At 51.2% G+C, this 19,596-nt stretch overlaps 2 protein-coding genes across 2 annotated transcripts; both read left to right on the top strand.

Moving 5' to 3' along the window:
- The first annotated feature begins 9,475 nt into the window (after positions 1-9,475).
- On the top strand, positions 9,476-14,577 carry TEKT2 (tektin 2). Its single transcript, XM_038160695.1, has 9 exons — positions 9,476-9,646; positions 10,031-10,156; positions 10,801-11,006; positions 11,488-11,631; positions 12,122-12,236; positions 12,575-12,682; positions 13,063-13,206; positions 13,404-13,483; positions 14,147-14,577. The coding sequence occupies exons 1-9, from the start codon at positions 9,491-9,493 to the stop codon at positions 14,349-14,351; spliced, it is 1,284 nt and encodes a 427-aa protein (XP_038016623.1). The 5' UTR covers positions 9,476-9,490; the 3' UTR covers positions 14,352-14,577.
- A 152-nt stretch (positions 14,578-14,729) lies between these two features.
- ADPRS (ADP-ribosylserine hydrolase) lies at positions 14,730-18,846 on the top strand. Its single transcript, XM_038160890.1, has 6 exons — positions 14,730-14,973; positions 16,313-16,409; positions 17,174-17,381; positions 17,471-17,655; positions 17,747-17,847; positions 18,342-18,846. Exons 1-6 carry the CDS (start codon positions 14,745-14,747, stop codon positions 18,632-18,634), a joined length of 1,113 nt encoding a protein of 370 aa, XP_038016818.1. The 5' UTR covers positions 14,730-14,744; the 3' UTR covers positions 18,635-18,846.
- The last annotated feature ends 750 nt before the right edge of the window (positions 18,847-19,596 follow it).

Genomic DNA, 19,596 nt, shown 5'->3' with positions numbered 1-19,596 from the left:
CTTGTCTTGAACAAGTGCCACTAAGTGCTCCCGTGGTGGGGGCAGGCCCAGGGTACGGCCGAGCCCCTCCTCACCCAGCCAGCCCTGCCCAAACCTCCCACCTGGCCACTGCTAGCTGCAGAGCTGGAGAGAATCACAGAATGTTTGTGGTTGAGGCGTGAAACTCGCGACGTTTGCCAACAGGAGGAGTGGCTCCGCTGTAAGTCGCCTTTTTCCCTTTCTAGGGACTTGAGCCGTGGCCATTTGACTCAGGATCGCTGTGTCACTGTTCCATGTGTCATCTGGTTACACGTGTCCAAAAGTTATTTTTATAGTATTCATTCCGGTGTTCTTTTGGGAGTTTGGCCACAGAAATGGTTTTCAGGAGTAAAATGGGTTTCTGGAAGTTGTCAGTCAAATTATTTCAAGATGCTCTTGGTCCTAAATGATTTTCACTTCTTCATGTACAAATACTTGTCCTATAAAATGCTCAACATGAGATACCATGTAGTCTGCTGTAAAAATTCCAGCTACAAATACTGGTTTTCTACTAGTCTTAAAGTTCACTCTGGTGAAATTCCAAGCTCAAGCTTAAGGCCTTTTTTTTTTTTTTCTTCCCTTTTCTTACACTTTCTTCATACCTTGTCCACTTTTGGTATTTTCCCTGTTTTGTGAACTGAGGGTTTAGAACCTTACTCAAAGCACTTTTATAACCAAGGAATCAAAAGTTCAGATTGTGTGTGTTGGACCTGTAAATTCAGTTTGCAGAGGTGGTTGTTTCTAAATGGCCATCATGGTCTCTGGTCAGGCCAGGCAGATGCTCTGTCCCTCTCAGTGCTGTGGATTTCATGGCTGCTACTGGCAGGTTGTTTGGATCTAGCAAAAAATTCCATAGGGGCGTCAAAGGGAAAGATTTCTGTCTGTCTTTTCTACCCAAAGATGGTACTTTAGGTTGATGCTGTGTGTTTGGAATATCATTTTTGGTTTGGCACATGTTGGAATCGAACTTCACTTAGCCAATTCACTCCTTGTTTTTGTAAAATATCGTTAGAGCTTGAGCTCGTTGATGCTTTCTGCTGGTAGAAGATTTTGTACTTTCTGTAGTTGAGGTATGAGCAAGATGGATACAGGATCCTACATCTTACCTCCCGAGCAGAATCTCAAAAATCCTGATCTCCGTGACACTAAAACCCAGATTGTTCCCTGAGTAGACAAAGGTGCATATGGTGGGGAAGGAGTTGTAAGGGAGAGGCGTGCGAGGGAAAATATCAGAGCATTGGTTTGGCAGGAATGAGGGTGTTGGGGAGACTCCATCCACTTTCCATCCCACCTGCCCTGGCCTTTCACATCCTGCCTGAGGTACCCCCTCACCTGACACGGGTTGTTACCGTAGGGTCCTTTTCAAACAAAGCAGTTCCACTGTTTAAAACTTGGAGTGACTTTTATTTTTTTTAAGCAAGACAGTCCTCAGAAAGTGCCTTTTTAGAAGATGGTGCTGTAGATTTTTATTTTCCAGTTGTACGTGGCTGCAAATTTAAGATAAATTATTGAAAATGCCAAGTGTTTGATGGTATCTTTTAGGTACTTTCAAGCATCAGCTTCTCTGAGTCAGGACCAAGAATAACCAGGAAGGTGTTTTCCTTTGGAGGGAGAGGCATTGAGGAGCGATCACCAAATTCAGCTGCTAGGCTGGGGTTAGGTTGGGTTTGGTCAGTGTGATTTACCTCTTCATTTTGAGGGGACTGGGGCTTGGGGTGTGGGAGAAGCCATGGGGACCTGATTGGTGCTGAAAGGGATCCAAAAAACTCCTGAAGGATGGCCTCTCTTAGGGGAAGCACAGACTGAAGGGTGTCTCAGGAGGATGGCCTGGGAGATGGTTGGTCCTCACATGGCTCGTGTGTGTTTGGGATGGCTCTGGGTCTTCTGACTGCCAGCTGGGAGCTGGATGCTCCGGATGGGAGCAGCTTGGTGGCTGGGTGATGCCATGAGGGGGTGGGTCCATGGTGAGTTTGGTGAGCGTTCCTGCAGTCAGGAAAAGCTGTAGACTAGACTATTAAACACTGCACCTCAGTAACCTTGTAATGCTGCATAAAGTAATAATAATAGCAAAGTTGTGCTTTGACACTGTAATGTGCTTGCACATGCCTGCAAAAAAAAACAAAAACACTTCCCTTTCCTTTGGTATTGGTCTGAGTAGCAGTTATGGGACTTTTCTTTTATGATGAGCCTTGTCCTTTGTTGTGGTGTTTCTGTATATTTATTGGTGGTCTGTGTGCAGCTCATAGGTCTGTGTGTCTGCTCTGTGTGTTGCTTTTAACACTTATTTTTAGGCAGGAGAAGTTTCTGAATGTTTTGGTTTTCTTCTCCAAAGAAAGTTGGCTTAACCAGTCGTGTTTGAGAGGAGACAATTAACCCGCTCGCCATAGACAAGTGCTTCATTGGTACCTTGTTTCTCTACAACTAAAATGATTTTGTGCATTTTATTACTGTTTATAGTGTTGGGCATTCAAGATGTGGAATAACTTGATGTCAGGATATTTTTGAATATCAGGAGCTTAACCACAGAACTCCCTGAGTAATTCCAAGTGGTCTCTTTGCAGGAATATGTTCATTTTTCCAGACTTTTTCTAGGAGTAAGCAGAGCTTCTGGACATCATCAATGAAATTTGTGGGGTTCAGAGTCTCAGCACTGGGCAGTGCCCTTGCTGAGCTGCCCACACCTCGTTGTTGAGGGGATGCTGCAGCTCCCCAGGCACAAGTTGACTCTCTTTGCTCTGTAATTTCTTCTGATTCAAGTTCGAGACATGATCCAATGTCTCTTGTAGCTTGTACCAACTTTCTTGTCTTACTGCAGTGCCCAATGCCACTGTGTTGGTATTAAGCTTGCCATGATGTTCAATTCTTTTATATTTCCAATTTCTCAATGTTACTAGGCTGGGGTTTAGAAAGCATTTTTCAGTCTAAATTCTGAGCCAAAACTGTGTCTCCTGACCCTTTTAGTAGTAGCTGTTTCTATCTTTTAGACTAAAAAGGGCCAAAAATCTTGCACCATCAGCTTGTTTGCAGCAATACCCTCCATCTCCTCCCCTGCCTGTCAAACACCTGCTTTGTTTCTCTCTATATTTAGCTCATACTGAACCTGTTGAGATTTAGAAGGAAGTTGCTGCCTGTTCTTTCTATCAAAAGGAATGAACTTGCACCTGATGAAGCAGTTTTCTGTTGGACACAGATCTCTTGCCTTGGTGTCCATGAGCTGCCACATGCGAGGTTTAATTCCAGTGGAAATGTTTCTGTTGCAGTCATTGGAGGGTGCATGATGGTTTAAAGTATCCAAATTAAATAAGAGCTAACAAGCTACTGAAAATAGACATTATTAAAATACTTTAAATTAAAAAAAGTAAAAAAAACCCCCAGAAACCAAAACACGACAAGGAGCAGCTGCAGGTGAACAGGGAGGACCTCCTCCAGGAGATGGAGAACCTGTGGGACATGGAGATCCTGTGGCTGTTGGGACAGCTCAACAAGAGAAAGAAAAAAGGTGAAAGAGGCAGAAAGAGCAGACTCAAAGTAACAGAGTGCTGTAGGAGTTACTCAAACTCTTTTAAAAATTATCAAGTAGGAACATCAAAACAGGATATTGATGCTAATGAAGAAGCAGCAGAGCCTTCTTTGCCTTCTGTAGTAAAGAAAAAAGCAAAACTTGACAGCTGGTGTTTTCCTTCAGTACCTTTCAGTACTTGAAAAGGCCTGTAAGAACAATAGGGGGGGAACTTTTAGGAGGGCTTGTTGCCACAGGATATGGAGTGATGGTTTTAAACTGGGGGAGGTTGGTTCAGATTAGATTTAAGAAGTTTTTTACAATGTGTGTGATGCAACACTGGCACAGGTTGCCCAGAAGCTGTGGCTGCCCCATCCCTGCAAACATCCAAGGTGTCAGATTGGATGGGGCTTGGAGCAACCTGGTCTAGAGGTCCCAGATCACAGCAGAGGGGTTTGTCTGGATGAGCTTTAAAAGATCCCTTCCAACCCAGACTACTCTTATTCTGTGACTGCTAATTAAAAAACTAATATATGGGGGGGAAAAGCATGTTCCTGTATATTTTTAGGGGTGGCTGTTCTTCTCCAGGACCGTGCTGCGAGCAGGTGGCAGTGCCTGTGACAGCTGCCCCCTGAAATCAAACTGTGCTTTTATCCAAACCTTGGAATCCCTTACTTGGGTGAAACAGATGCAGCTTCCAGTGGATCCACTGGTTCACACAGCACCGACCCAAGGGGTTTTGTGAGCAATATGTGGCCCTTCTGTACAACACAGATGCCCCGAGAGATTCCTGCTTGCCTGGAGGTGTGCCTGGCTCCCGGGAGCAGCAGCAGGCAGGTGTAGAGGTCATTTTGCTGTAGCACTGCAGCTGCTCTGCTCTTACTCAGCTCTTACCTACCTCCCCATTCCCTGAGCAGCATCTCTCTCCCTCCACTGCCTGGATGGAATTAGCCATGTTGAGGATGCTGTGGCTGTGTGGAGCACAGGTCAGCTCTGGATGTGAGGGTGGGGGTGGGATGGTGACAAAAGCCTGTAGAAACAAAGGACTGGGTAGGAGGTGGGTGGGTGTCAGGTGAGCTGTGATCAGCTCACACCTTTCAGGGACATCAGGCGTGAGCTTGGGTATCCTGAACTTTTTGTGTTGGACTTGAACTCACTGAGAGCAAGTATGTGCCTTTTTCTGACCAGGAACAGAGCTGGAAAAACTAGTATTTGCATTGGTAGGATGGTTAGTATTTTTCTTGAACTGTTTTTAAAGCTCAAAATCCTTGGTCGGAGTTGGTTTTGTGTTGAATTACTTAATCAAAGCGAGCCCTGAATTATTTGTGAATTAGAACTACCCAGAGAGGAGAAGCTTTTAAAATAAGTGGTTTCTGGAGAGTAATGTCATCACATAAACCTACTTCCTGGTAGACTTGCAATTTTTTAAAATAAAATTTAACCTTGCTATGTTTATCTAATGAGAATCATGAATTCTGCCTTTATTTGAATGTTGCCTGTCCAGTGATGTCCTCGCTCTTTACTGTGCTCCTGCAGCTTTCCATACACTCCATTGCCTCTCCCCTCTCCACCCCTCGGGGGTTGCAGGGACGTGGGGAACGTTGTCCAGTGAATGTTGGGGAGCAGTGCAAAGCTCTGGCTCAGTGGGGACGTGGAGGTGAGGGATAAATGTCACAGATAAGTTCAGAAAGCAGTTTGCCAGCAGCAGGGGTGGCGATGTCTGGGGACAGAATCGCGTGGTCACTTGGTGGTGGAAAGAGGAACAATCCCCCATCCTCTGGCACCAGGGCCCCATTGCAGACACTGCACCGTGCAGAAGTCAGCACATGTGTGCTTAGATGCCACTTTGGGCTTTAAGCTGCTAAAAAAGGGGGATTTTCAGATCAAGATGGAAGAGCTTTTCCAACAGGTTCTATTTGAAGCTGTTTTGAGCCATTGGCAAGTTGTCCAGCCAGGAGCTTTGAAACCAGCCGGCTCTGAAGCAGGTTCCCTTTCTGACCTGGGCGAAATGATTCTGCCTCATTTTTCATCTGGAAAATGTTTGTGGTGATTCACATCGCCTTAGAGAGCGAGTTATGGGTGACCTGAGGGTGAGCCGTGTCGTGACAGTGGTGACCTCGTGACACAAACCCATGCACTTCTCGCACATTTCCATCTTCCAGTGAATCCAGTTGTTTGGAGCCCATCCCTGCTGCGAGCTGGAGCTCTTCCCTCCCATCCCATTGCAGCTCTGCCCGAGGCTGAAGCCCCTTGGGCTCAGTCCTGTGTTTGCCATCTTGCTTTCTTTAAACTGACCCATTTGTTGCAAAACAGATGCTCAGAGGGCAAGTTTATTTGAATGGAAGGTTTTTTTTTTTATTGCTGAGAATTACACAGGTCTTTCAAACACATTTGGCAGTTGGAAAATTAATGCTATAACACTATCTAGCAACACAAAAATATGGCTGTATGTTGAGTTTAAGGCCATGCTTGCCCATAAATCATAGATCCACAACCCATTTCAGTACAGGTGTGCAAAAGTTAGCTTTTAAAATAGTTACTAATAAACTTTCATTTTGCTTACACTTGCAAATCTCTTAAATATCTTCAAAACCAGTTTCTTTGATAGAAAATACGTGTCTTGGTAGGTAGTGTCCACTCAGATGTAATAGCAAAGTGATGCCCACTGGAGCAATGCTGAATTTAAAGAACTTTTGGAAGTTTTGGAACCTGATGGTGTGCCAGCAAAGAGAGAACTTGAGTATTGCTCCTGAAGTAGTGAGGATAATTGAACACCAACAAAACTTGGTGAGAGGAAGAATGCTAGAGATGGAGTTTGGCTTCTGGCAACTTTGCAGTGCAGAATGGCTTCTTCTGGGTACTCGCTTTTGTGCATCACTTCTCTCCTGTGGCTGTAGTGTTTACTTTTTTTTTGAACTTGATTTCTGTTTTTCAGTGAAATCTTCTCATTTTTGCAGTTTTCAGTGTTGAATCTCTCCTTGAGACAACTACACGTTGTTTTCCTGTAGGAAAAACCCGCTTCTAGCTCATTGTGTTTGGTGTCTGTTGGCAGGCAGGTGTGAAAAGTGAGCTGCAGCACAGCAGTGGGGCGGGCAGAGCGAGCTTTGGGTCAGAAATGTTGGTTTTACAGGCACTGGTGTACAAATCAGCATTCCAGGGGAGCAGTGACACTTTGGGCTCAGGGGGGACAGACCCTCCTTCCTTTTCTTGTCTCTTCCCTTGGTATAAGCAGTTCAGCTCCCCAGGTAGCCTCATGGTGGATAAACAGCTGTTCACCTGGCTGGAGGTGTGTGATCACGGACAAGGACATTGTCTGTCAGCAGGTGTTACTTCAGAGCTTTCACAGTAATCAGTAGCATTTGGTTACGAGCTAATATTAAAGGATTTTGGGAAGAAGGTGGCTCATGGCATTGTGTCTGCTCACTGGCCAGTGAGCTGTGTTAGTTTTGGAGACTGCTGGAAGCAATGTCACACATAGAAATTTTGCGTATTTAATACCATGACTTTATATTGTTCAAAAAAAAAGAAAAAGTCATGCTGGTACGCTGTTTGGGGTTCCTTTTCTGAATAAAATTCTAATAAACCAGTCTGGTGGATTGATCCTGTCCCATGTGTCTGCTCTTTCCCATACGCTGGTAACTGCTCCCCTGTGAATGTGTTCCCACCGTAAAGGTCCTGGGGGCTTTCGAAGCAAAAGGGAAATGTTTCAAGAGTAAAGTAGAGCTGTGACTTGAGACGTTGCACAAATAGATTGTAGATGGATGGCAAACAAACTGGTAAAAGCCTTTATTTTTACTTAACCATCTTGACCATGTGTGCCTCTTTGTACCGTGGGCTGCAGCCGTGCGGGGTGGGAGGGAACGTGTCGGTGTTTGAGATGTACTTGCTAAGCAGAAGCCGTGTCCTCTGCCCCTTCTCCCTTTCTGGACAAATTGTTCTTGCCAAAATTTTCTACCTGTTGCAAGAGTTGCTTTCCTTCCAGCACAGTAAAATGTCGACTTCTTTCACTGTTCCTTCCCTCTCGTAGGCATCTGTAACCTCTGTACGACTGTGTATAGGACACAGCAGTCATCGATCTCTGCTGGCTATAGATACCATCAACTTGAGTGTATTGTAAACGAACTGTATTCATTTGAAAAATAAATTTTTTTTGAAATGCACATGTGTGAGAGACTTTATTTATACTTGCATCATTTTGATTTATTCCCAAAGCAAGGAGCAGATATTGGTCTGGGTAGGGGTATGTGGAGGGAGGTGCCAGGTATATCCAAGGACAGAAAACCATTTACTTTTGGTCTTTTTTGTTTTTTAAGGCCGTTTAACTACATTTTTTTAAAATAATTTTAAAAATGCAAGAGCTTGTTGAAGTGCCCACAGCCATGCTGGGGCAGGACAGCTGCTGTGGAAATGGGAAAGGGCTTTGGAAGTGGACACCCCCGGCTCCCTCCTGCTTCAGGGGCCATTTCGTGCGATTTTTTTAAACAATATTTGTCGCTGATTTGGGCGCTGCGTTGCTGCGGATTGCGGTGTCCCTGTCACCGATACCCCAAGAGCCACCGCCGGGGCCGCCCCGCAACGGCGCCGCGCGAGCCCGGGGCGAGAACGGGGAACGGTGAGGGGAGAGCGGGATCGGCCGGGAACGGTGAGGGGAGAGGGGGAATCGGCCGGGAACGGTGAGAGGAGAGGGGAGAGCGGGATCGGCCGAGAACGGTGAGGGGAGAGCGGGGAGAGGGGGATCGGCCGGGAACGGTGAGGGGAGAGCGGAGAGGGGAGAGAGGAGGATCGGCCGGGAACGGTGAGGGGAGAGGAGAGGGGGATCGGCCGAGAACGGTGAGAGGAGAGGGGAGAGGGGGATCGGCTGGGAAAGGTGAGGGGAGAGCGGAGAGGGGAGAGGGGGATCGGCCGGGAACGGTGAGGGGAGAGGGGAGAGGGGGGGATCGGCCGGGAACGGTGAAAGGACAGCGGAGTTAGGCCGGGAACGCTGAGGGGAAAGGGAGGACGGGGGGAACGAACGGAAAAAGTGAGGGCGGAGTGAAGGTCGGTCGGGAACGGTGAGTGGAGAGGGGGGAAATGGGCCGGTAACGGTGAGGGGAGAGAGCGGCGCCGCCCTGGCCCGGCCCGGCCCTGCGGCCAGCCCGGGTCGCTCCGGAGGAGCTGCGTGCCCTCATAGCAGCCGGGGTGAGGCCCCTTCCGAGCCCGCGGCTGGGCCCTTTCCTCTTTCTCCCCTTCCCCTCTTTCCCCTCCACCTCTGGTCGGGCCCCGGTGTCCCGCGGCCCTTTGTGCCCTCTCTCCGGGCTTCCTTCCCTCCAGGGGCTGCACATCCCCGTCAGCCCCTGGGCTCGATGCTCGAGGCGCTCCGGCCAGCGCCTTGTGCCCGCGGTGGCTGGGGCAGACATGGCATAGATATCCCACTGCCGAGGGATTCTGTCCCAGAACTGCCCGCGACCGTGGGTTTGGGCGCCTGCAGCCCCCTCGGGAGCTCCTTGGACCTTCGGGAGTGGGGTCTGCAGTTTCTGCCCGTTGTGCAGGGTGTGCTGGCTGAAAAAGGAGACTGAAAACTCTGCTGCTGCTTCAAAGCCTTGGAGTCCCGGGGGTCACAGCCCTGGGCTAAGCCTTCGGCAGTAGCACAACAGAATCAGTCACATCCTCAGCCGTTTTTGTCCAAGCTCAGTAAATACAATATGAAAGCTGGTGCTGTGAGCAGCTCCTTGTCCCTGCAAATAGTTACATTCCTAAGGAGATGGGACGGGGTTTTTCCCCCTAGCCCGGGGCAGAGGATGGCTCCCATCACCTGCCCTCGTGCTTCCCTATTTTAAGGACATGTATCTGCATTAGGCCAGGAACCAGGTTGCAGCTTGCTGCTGCTTTTCCCCAGAAGAGCTCTGCAGTTTTTGGCTGCAGCTCCATTTCAGGTGTGTTTCCATGAATGAACACATAAATCTTCCGCTCCCTTTCAGTCACCTGTTCAGCGAGATGGCCTCGCTGAGTGTAAAGCCGGGCCAGCGCTTCACCTTGCCCGACTGGCAGAACAACTCCCTCCTGATCTCGGCCAACGCCGAACAGCAGCGTTTCAATTCCCATCATGTCCGGCAGGAAGGACGAGCTCTCCGCAATGAAACCGGCAACCAGGTGAGCCCTCTGCCATGGGGGCTGCTCACGGCTTTGCAGGATAGTGGGCTGAGGAGCTGGGGAGAGTGTCTATATTTGGGTGTATGGATGAGGGAATAAAGGGCTTTACCTGTACAGAACATGCTAAGTATGGACATTTGCTCCCTGTAAACCCACTTGCAGTGATGTTTCTGTACTGTCACTAAAGCCCTGTGTGTGTTTCTCGCATTCACTGCCACTGATGTTGTTCTCTGTGCTCTCATTTGTGTAAATGACTGTGATTCCAAATGGCAACGTGTTGTATTCTTGTGAGAGGTTCAGTCAGTCCTGAAAACGGGGAAAGGCTTCGGCAAGATTCACAACTACAATTTTAAAAAGAGTAATGGCATTTCTCTCTAATTCCAGGCAAAATGGGATGAGCACAACAGCCGAACCCATCTCAAAGATCGTATCACCAACGTGGACAAATGGAGAGAGGCCCTGGCCAAATGCCTCACAGACATAGATTTGGAAATTGATGCCTTAACCAAAGTATGTTGGGAAGGCAGATGGCTGGAAATGAACTTACACTCTCAACATGGGATGTGAAATAATTGAGGCTTGTCTTGTGCAATGGGCAAGCCCATCTGGAGTTCAAGGGGGGCTTCTCACTAGATAAATTTAAATATATACATATATGTATATTTTATACTGAGATCCATACTCGATGGAATGACTTCCTGGAAAACAGACCACTGTGCTCTTGGCTGAGCCAAGCCATGCCATGCAGCTGCATATTACACGCTCCTGTTTGGATTTCTGGGTGGATTTTGTTGTTTGGACTTTTTATAAAGCTCTGAAGGATAGTAAGAAATATGTTAACACCATCGTTCAAAAATGTTTGGGTTTACATAGGGAATAGCGATGGGAGATCTCTGATACTGTGAGTTTTAAACCCAGAGGCTGCTGCTGCTTCTGGAATTGTTAAGCCCTAGCAAGGTGTGATTCCCAATGCAAATGGCAGGTGTAGAGGACAAAGGTGTTTGGCTCTGGCATTTTTTATTCCAGACTTGATAAAAGGTTTCAGAACTGCAAAGACAGTGTGAGTCCCTCTTAATGATGGTACGGGTGGGTTCCCCTTCCTTTCTCTCATCCCAAAAAGATCCCCCCCACACCTGATTGATTGCTTCTTCCAGGTGAAGGAAGCAGCAGAAAATGCCCTCCAGGCAAAGAACTTGTGTTTGGATGTTGCCATTGAGTGCCTGACGTTCCGTGAGAGCCGTCGTGACATTGATGTGGTGAGGGATCCTGTGGAAGAGGAGCTACACAGAGAGGTGAAGGTGATTGAGAAAACCAAGAAAGAGCTGCAGCAGCGAGTGGACGACGCCTTCAGACAGCTCTGGTGAGGAGTGACAGCTTTTGGCTGATGATTCTGCTCTCCTTGCTTGGCCCCAGATACTTAGTGTGCCTCTAATGCCACGCTGAGATGGGCAGGCAGGCAAGGAGCCACACAGGAACCCTGGATGATTTTCAAGGTCAGGGATTTGGCAGGGAAGGGTGTGTCAAGGGCAACTTCACAAGCACCATTTGGAAATTTTGTCCCAGATCTCTTGTGCCACCTGCCTTGGTTTACGAATCAGTGGCCACGAGGTGTTAAAGCTCCCAGGCCCTGGTACTCTGTGGGAATCCTTTGCAGCTCCGTTCTCCAGGGCGATACCAGCCAGGCAGGCAGCGCTGGGCAGGTCAGGCCCAGTTCCCAGGGAGGGTGGGAGCTCATCGTTCATTTCACTAAGATGACTGACACAGTGATGAAGGCTTTGGGGATTGTGAGCTGCCCCTGCCCTGGGCCTGCTCCCCGCTGACTCCAGCCTGGCTCTCCACAGCCTCTTAAAGGAAGCTCGTCAGCAGCTGAGCCTTGACCACCGGCACAAGGTGGAAGCATTGGAGCTTGATCGGCAGTGCATGTCCTTCAATCCCACCTCTGGCAACATCTCCTTCAAGGTCAACCCAACACGGAACCCAGATGGGTAAGGAAAGGATCTGTCCTTGTGTGACCAAATCTACCCCGAGCCATGGGTTGCTTTTTCCTTCCATGCTGTGTCCAGGCTCGATGGGTGCAGTTTTGGAGAGAGCTCAGAACAGAAATTGGCTGTGGCATGGGGAAGCCACAGACTCTTGGGAGATAGCTAAATTGTCACCACAAACCCAGTGGGGGCCAGGTGCCCTGCCTTCCTGCTGCCTAGCTGTGATGCTCAGCAGTGTGGTGTCACCTCTGCAACAGCTCAGAGGGACCTGCTGCACATTTTCACTTGCCTGGCATTCCTTTCCATGGTTTGGATGTATCCCTGGTAGAGCAGATGTTGGGCCTGGTGGGGTTCAGTCTCTGAGGAGATCAGGGAAGATGTGACCTCCAGCTTTCCAGAATCATTTTGTGCTGTCACCCTGGCCTCAAGCAGGTGGTTCCTTTAAAATATCTTGCAAACGCTCAATTTATTTTCGTAACTGATTTGTTCACAGAACAACTGCACTTAGTGAGTGGGAACTGAACAGCCGGCGCAACAAGGAGCGTGCTGAGGCAGAAATGAGAGCCTCAGTTGACCTCCGAGGAGCAATCACACTTAGCATTGCCCAGGTAAACTGCTCCCTTGGCCCAGAATCTGTGGTGCCATTCTGGATCTGGTGTGGGAGAGCGGCAGGCATGTCTCTGGATCTGTCTGGGAGCAGCTGCCCTCCTGGTTTAAGTAGGAGCTTGGTTATGCTGTAGAGCTTGCAGCAGTCTCAGCAAGCTGGAGGACATGTCCCTGTCCATCGATCCCCACCTTTTGGTCACTGGGGGAGTGTGACCTGCACACAAGTGGCAGCAGCCAAACCTGGCTGCTTTTGCTCCTGGGCTTGTCCCAACCTTCCAGGCACAGCTGGGGGACACAGACACCTTGCAGCCATGTGTGACTGGGGCTGTTCTCTCCTCAGACAAACAATGAGTTGGATGCTCAGCGTATAGCTACAGAGTTTGCGCTGAGGAAGAGGATGAGAGACATGGAAGCAGCCCTCAGTGAGCTGAGATGGCAGGAGAAGAATGTAAGTGTTATTCCTTTGGTCATCAACTACAACCCTGGCTGGGAACAGAGTCCCAAAGGCTCTTTGTAACATGGAAAGGGACTCGGCCTGAGTGTAGTTTCCACATGTTTGCTGTTCAAGGGCATACACATGATCCCAGCAGTATCCCACCTCTCACAAGTGCTTCTCTGGCACTGCTTGGCAGCACTGCCAGGTTTCAGCCTCTTTATTTCACCCCTTGTCTGAGCAGCACCATCCTGGTCCATGTGAAAGCAGAGGATTCAGTCCTCAGAAGCCCTTGAGTAAAATCTATCCCCAGCACAGCAAAATTCCCAGAGACATGGGAGCAGTTTCCCAGTCTGCATCCCAGGCTGTCCCTCATGACCCATGTGTACCCTCAGACCTTGGAGGAGATTGCAGAAATGGAGGAGGAGATCCGGCAGCTGGAGGAGGATATCCGGAAGAGAACGCTGGATCTGAAAGTGGCTCACACCCGCCTGGAGACGCGCACTTACCGGCCCCACATTGAGCTCTGCCGGGACCAGGTACCTCACCTGGGTGGTTCCTGCAGGGAACTGCCCGGGAAGGGGGCTCTGAACAACAGGGATGAGTGTTGGAGCAGCTGGGCACCGGATCCTGCAGTGACATATCAAAGCGAGGGAATAAGAGCTGGGGGAGAGGGGAAGGAGGGAACTGTGGCCTTTGTGAAGCCTTGCTAAGTGCTGTCCCCTCCTCCCTGCAGGCTCAGTTCGGACTGACAGACGAGGTCCAGCAGCTGGAGGGGATAATCCGTGCACTCCAGCAGAAAAGGACAGAGTCACAGTGAGTGTCCTGCTGTCCAGGAGCAGCAGTGCCTGGCGCTGCCCTGAGGGGATGTGGCTCTGGGTGTCCCTGCTCTGGGCACACGTCCAGCACCTGCCTTTTGGTGCTCGTGGTACTTGGGCTCGAGAGGGGCAGCAGTGTTTGGGCTTGGTGGATGTGGGGTACAAGGGGTCTGTGCTGGGAGGGGAATGGGGCTCCCACAGCCCCTGCTTCACTCTGAATTCATCCAGGCCCTGACTGTTCCAAAAGGGACAAAAAAAAACAGTGACAAGGAAGGAACAGAAGTGCTGCTGTGGGCTGGCAGCTCCCCGGGTGCACATCTCTTGCTGCCCTCCCAGAGCAGTGTGGGCTGGCTCTTCAGTGCCCCAAACAATGAGTATCTGATGAGTTCACTCCTTGTACAGGGCCAGTGCTGCCAGAAAGTGGGAAGGTGGGTGCTTCCTGTCCAGTTTAAAATCATGGAATATCCTGAGTTGGGAAATACACGCAAGAATCACTGAGACCAACTCCTGGCCCTGCACGGGACACTCCAAAAATCCCACCCTGTGCTTGAGAACATTTTCCAAATGTTCCTTGAGCTCTGGCAGGGTTAGGGTTGTGACCATTCCCTGGGGAGTCTGTTCCCATGTGATCTCAACTCCTGTCCCTTCTGCTTATTCCCAGGGATGCCTTGGACGCTCTTTACAGACAACTTCACCGCATTCAGACCGATATTGGCTACAAAACCAATTCTCTGCAGCTGGACAACAAGTGCATGGACACCCGGAGAAAACTCGTGGTCCCCGTGGAGAAGTTTGACCCAGAGGTCGACGCTGTCAGCCGCACCAGGAACCTGCCGAGGAACAGTCAGCTGGAGCTGGCTGCTTAGCTGGAGCGCGCCGGGAATTGTGCAAGCGCGGGGGGAAGGAAAAACTCCCGGTGATTCAGTTCCGCAGCGAGGAAAAGCGACATCTGCGTCGTGTTTGGGGAGAATGGAATTCTCCTCCTCGTTTGTTTTATAACTGTCTGGCCCTTGGATGATGTTTACAGCCTCCCGCGCTCCGAGGAGATTTATAAACAATAAAGGGCCTGTCCCCAGTTGTCATCCGCGGCGATTAAATCCAGCTGCATTCCAGGAGGGATTTAAAGGAACAGGCGGGTGTGCTGTCGGCACCTCGGTCCTCCGGGCCGCCAGGGGGCAGCGTGCGCCGCAGCGCCTTCCGCGCTTCCGCACACACTGCCCCCTGGCGGCCCGGAGGAAGAAGGCGCCGCGCGCGGCAAGATGGCGGCGGCGGGTCCGGCCTCCAGCGCCGGGCGGCTCCCGGCTCGTTCCCGGCCCGGCCTCGCTCGGTTCCGGGGCTGCTTGGCCGGGGCGTTGTTGGGGGATTGCCTGGGAGCTGTTTTCGAAGGCAGGAGCGTCGTGAAGCTGCCGGAGCTGTTGAGTTTCCTCAAAGGGCTGGAACCCGCGCCGCCTGAGGAGGGAGGGGAGGCGGCGGGGAGCGCACGTGGAGGTGCGTGAGGGGGAGCGCGGCGTGGAGCGGGGGATATCCCCTGGTCCCCCCCTTCACACACCCCGCTGTGCACGGCACTCGGCACCCCAGAGATTCGGGTTAGACCCCAGCACTCCCCAGGACTGGGCTTTGGGGTGTTTGTGTCCCACTCCCTCAGCACTCCCCAGGATTGGGCTTTGGGGTGTTTGTGTCCCACTCCCTCAGCACCCCCAGGATTGGGCTTTGGGGTGTGCCCAACCTGCAGAATCCCCAGCCCCTCTGCTCCCCCGAAACGTGTGTGCCCCCAGTGCTTACCCCTCACCTGGTTGTGGGGCATCTCTGCTGTGACTGCCCTGGCTGTCCCCTGCCCTGCTCTGTGCTGTGAGGGTTCAGCACCCGTTCCTGAGTCCCTAGGGATCCCTTAGGGACACCGCTGGTGCAGAGGGACCCGTGCTTTGCTCTGCTCTTCCTGTGCTGCTCCCACTCCAGGGAGCGGAGGTGCAGTGTGCTGTGAATGGCTGTGGCAGTGCTGGAGGGTCAGCAGGGAGCACAGGTACCAAAACTTGAGAAAAGTGAGAGAAGCAGAGTTGTTGTTTATCTCTTAGGAAATTATTGCAGCCTTACAGTGCCTGAGGGGAATCTGCAGGAAAGATGGAGGCTGTTGACAAAGGCCTGGAGTGACAGGACACGGGGAATGGCTTCCCACTGCCAGAGAACAGGGTTAGATGGGATACTGGGAAGGAATTGTTCCCTGGGAGAGTGGTGAGGCCCTGGCACAGATTGCTCAGAGGAGCTGTGGCTGCTCCATCCCTGGCAGTGTCCAAGGCCTGGTTGGACGGCGCTTGGAGCACCCTGGGATAGTGGAAGTTGTCCCTGCCCATGGCACGGGGTGCAGCAGGATGGGCTTTGAGGTCCCTTCCAACCTAAACCATGCTGGAAATCTGTGATTCTGTGTTGGCCTGACTCTGTTCTGGATGTCAGACATCTTCACCTGGCTCTTACTAATCTTGAAGCATATTCATAGCTCTGGATGCAGCTCCCTGGCTGTGTCTCCTTCCTCTGACAACCATGGCGCTGTCAACCTCAGTGTGCCAGGGAACTTAAATCCCAGACAGGTTTGGGTTGGAAGGCACCTTAAAAATCACCCAGTGCCTCGTGCCATGGGCAGGGACACCTTCCACTATCCCAGCGTGCTCCCAGCCCCGTCCAACCTGGCCTTGGGCACTGCCAGGGATGGAGCAGCCACAGCTGTTCCAGGCAACTTGTGACAGTCAGGCCCTGCAGATGAGGGTGGTGCTGGCGAAGGGCAGGAGCAGTTTGTCCCTGGCTGCTGGAGTGACTCTTGGCTCTCCCGTTGCAGAGTCGCTGCCCTACACGGACGACACGGCCATGAGCAGGTCGGTGGTGCAGTCGCTGCTGGCCAAGCAGGAGTTCGATGAGGTTGACATGGCCAAGAGGTGAGCGTGAGGCTTCCTGAAGCTGTAACCATCACTGGGACTGTCTGTGGAAGGGGACAGGGGCTGAGGCAGACTAATTCTAATTACTAATTCTTGGAGGGGAAAAAGTTAGGAAAGAGGTAGTTAATCCTTTAGTTTGTTGATCCTTTTGCTTTTCCATGCCTTGGCCTCTGCAGCAGCATCAGCCGCAGTGTGGAGACTGAAGCTGCCTTGACAGGGCAACGCTGCTGCTCGTCAGCCTTGTGCGTGTTCACCTTTGGGGAGGAGAGAATGCTTGGAGACTCCAGAAACATTCTGTTTCATGTTTATTTGTTGCTATTTATGTTTGCACTGCCCTTAATTTAGTGAGGGAATAGGAGTGAGCTCAGCCTGACTCTGTTTATGATCTGTTTCCCTGTTGAATCCCCAGCCCTGAGAGCATTTGGTTCCACTTAAGGGAAAGCATTTCTTTGTTTAGAAAACTCTTCCATTGAACTTGAACAAAAGACTTTCCTTGTGGTTGTGACCCACGGAAATGTTTCTAGTTTGCTTCTATTTTGAGGCAGAGTTGAGAGGGAAACAAGTGGCTTATGGAAGGTGATGTTTATACATCCTCCTTTCACACTGTTCTTTGGGAATTCTTTCCTGCAGAAGTGAATGGCTGAGCCCTGACTGTCACTGATTTACGTGCGTGTTAGTAATCCACTCTAGCAAGAGGCTTCACCCAGTCACAAACCCAGCAACAGACCAAACCCCCTGCGTGTTTTCCCCCCTGCCCACGCCAGGTTTGCTGAGGAGTACAAGAAGGAGCCCAACAGGGGCTACGGGATGGCCGTGGTCAATGTCTTCAAGAAGCTCCTGAGCCCCAAGTGCAGCGACGTGTTTGAGCCCGCGAGAGCCCAGTTCAACGGCAAGGGCTCCTACGGGAACGGCGGCGCCATGAGGGTGGCCGGCATCCCCCTCGTCTACTCCGACATCCAGGATGTCAAGAAGGTAACGGAACATTCTGGGCTTCCCTGGGTGTCCCTGCTGGCTGGGCAGCGTCCCAGGAAGCTTTGCTGACACCGGGGTTTCTCCGGCAGTTTGCGAAGCTGAGCGCGGAGCTGACCCACGCCAACTCCCTGGGCTACAATGGGGCCATCCTGCAGGCCCTGGCCGTGCACCTGGCGTTGCAGGAAGGGCTCAGCAGGGAAACCTTCCTGGAGCAGCTCATCAGCCACATGGAGCACGTGGAGGCAGATGACAAGTCTCTCAGTGATGCCCGAGTGTGAGTAGCTTGGGGAAAGCCCCAGCCCTGCTGTGGTGGTTTGTTCTGGCTCTTCACGTTCTCTCCTCTTCATTGCACTCTCTGTTTGCAGGCTGGGATTTGAGGATTTACCCTTTTCCAGGCGTCTCAAGAAAATCAAGGAATTTTTGGAGCTCAGCAGTGTTCCCAAAGCAGATGTATTGTTTGAGTTGGGTGAGTACCTTTCTTAGTACAAGCATTAGGAAAGCTGGAAGCAGGACTGACTCAGCAAGCCTGGTAGATGTGTGTTTCCCCAGATTCCTCTTCAGCCTGTGCTGCCTGTCAGGCACAGACTATGCTGGAAAAGCAGCCTGTGCTCACCAGTCAGGAATTCTGAGTCTAAACCCAGTGATTTCCTCTGTGTATTGATAGGAAAAAAATGTCTTGCTAAGGGAAATTCACCTTACATAGTGTTTCTTAACATTCCAAGACCTCTGAAGGGCTATTGGGTCATCACGTTGAATGGGAATGAGTAGATGTGTATGGCCAGGCTCTACTGGGGTAACTGGGAATTGCTCTGCAGGATGTGGGTGGGACTGGGGGGTTTCTGAGAGACAAACTTTTGCACCATTTCCTGATGCTGTTATGGAAAGTCACTGGCAACAGCAGGTTGGAGTAGGAAGGGAAAAGGAAGGAAGGCCAGAGGGTGCTGACAGGGTGTGTTCCAGGCAATGGCATCGCCGCGCTGCGCTCCGTCCCCACCGCCATTTACTCCTTCCTGCGCTGCATGGACGCTGATCCTGACATCCCTGAGCACTACAACGCCCTGCAGAGAACCATCATCTACTGCATCTCCCTGGGGGGGGACACGGACACCATCGCCACCATGGCGGGGGCCATCGCCGGCGCCTATTACGGGGAGGAGCAGGTGCCCCCGAGCTGGGAGCAGAGCTGCGAGGCTTTCCAGGAGACCCAGAGGATGGCCAAGAGCCTCTATGAACTCTACTGCCAGCGGCTCTGAGCTCCAGGGCTTTCCTGAAGGCAGAGGGATGGTCAGCTCTGCTTCCCTGGTCAGACCCAGCGGTGGATCCGCGCCAGCGAGCCTCACCTGGGAAGGGTGCCTGCTGCTGTCAGCTGGGGGCTGGAGCCAGCCTGGAAAGGAGGGGACATCCCCTTCAGTCACAGATCAGCTGGGAACTGGCTGCACTTGGACTGTGGCTGCAGCTCCCCGAGTGTACATTTTCCATGGATTTCTGCTGCTTGCTTTGTCCACCATTGTGCCATTTGTCATTGCACTTACTGGCGGGTGTCTGAATCCATGGACTTTCTCACTGTTTTCCTCTGTTCCTTTGTCCATGGGCTGTGTTTTGGTGGTCAGTGGCTTGTCCAGTCTCCACACCCCTGGTACAGCAGCAGGTCATTCTAAGCTGGCCAGATGAGGGATGTCATAGGAGTCCCCAGAGAGGCCTGGTGGCCCAGGTTGTCACCCGTGCTGAGTTAGGATAATGGAGCGCAGATTTCCGGGGATGTTTGTTGCCTTAAAGGCAGACTGAGAAGGGCCAGAAAAGGGATTTTGCATTGCTGATGGCTCTGTGATAGACCTTGATGCCTGCAGATAATCCCAGCTGGCTCATTGTCCCTGCTGCGAGAGGGTGTCACTAATTGCTGCTCCTCCTGTGTCCTTGGCCCTGTGATCCAACAGGCACCTGCTGCACTTTGTGCCCCCTTGCACAGCTGCTGTCACAGTGCTGCAGCCACTCTGGCTGCTCCTGTGTTCCTAATCCATGTGTCCTGTATTTTTAAAGTCCTGTATTTGCCCAGAGCACCAAGTGAGATTCCTGTTTAAATCACAGAACACCCCAAATTGAAAGGGACCCACAGGGATCATGAGAGTCCAGCTCCTGTGGAGTGCAGATCTGGGAGTGGAAGTAGTACAGGGATAGAATGCCTGGTTCTGCTGCAGTCACTCACAAAAGTGACTTG

This window comes from Motacilla alba, chromosome 23 (genome assembly GCF_015832195.1).
Source record: "Motacilla alba alba isolate MOTALB_02 chromosome 23, Motacilla_alba_V1.0_pri, whole genome shotgun sequence".
Taxonomy (NCBI): domain Eukaryota; kingdom Metazoa; phylum Chordata; class Aves; order Passeriformes; family Motacillidae; genus Motacilla; species Motacilla alba.
This window is presented reverse-complemented; position numbering and strand designations above follow the sequence as displayed.

Excerpts from the sequence above, each read along its gene's own strand:
- TEKT2 (XM_038160695.1), top strand. The coding sequence starts at position 9,491 with ATGGCCTCGCTGAGTGTAAAGCCGGGCCAGCGCTTCACCTTGCCCGAC. Across the intron at positions 9,647-10,030 it reads GCAATGAAACCGGCAACCAG|GCAAAATGGGATGAGCACAA; the intron begins GTGAGCCCTCTG and ends CTCTAATTCCAG. Across the intron at positions 12,237-12,574 it reads TCACACTTAGCATTGCCCAG|ACAAACAATGAGTTGGATGC; the intron begins GTAAACTGCTCC and ends TTCTCTCCTCAG.
- ADPRS (XM_038160890.1), top strand. The coding sequence starts at position 14,745 with ATGGCGGCGGCGGGTCCGGCCTCCAGCGCCGGGCGGCTCCCGGCTCGT. Across the intron at positions 17,656-17,746 it reads TCTCTCAGTGATGCCCGAGT|GCTGGGATTTGAGGATTTAC; the intron begins GTGAGTAGCTTG and ends CTCTGTTTGCAG. Across the intron at positions 17,848-18,341 it reads AGATGTATTGTTTGAGTTGG|GCAATGGCATCGCCGCGCTG; the intron begins GTGAGTACCTTT and ends GGTGTGTTCCAG.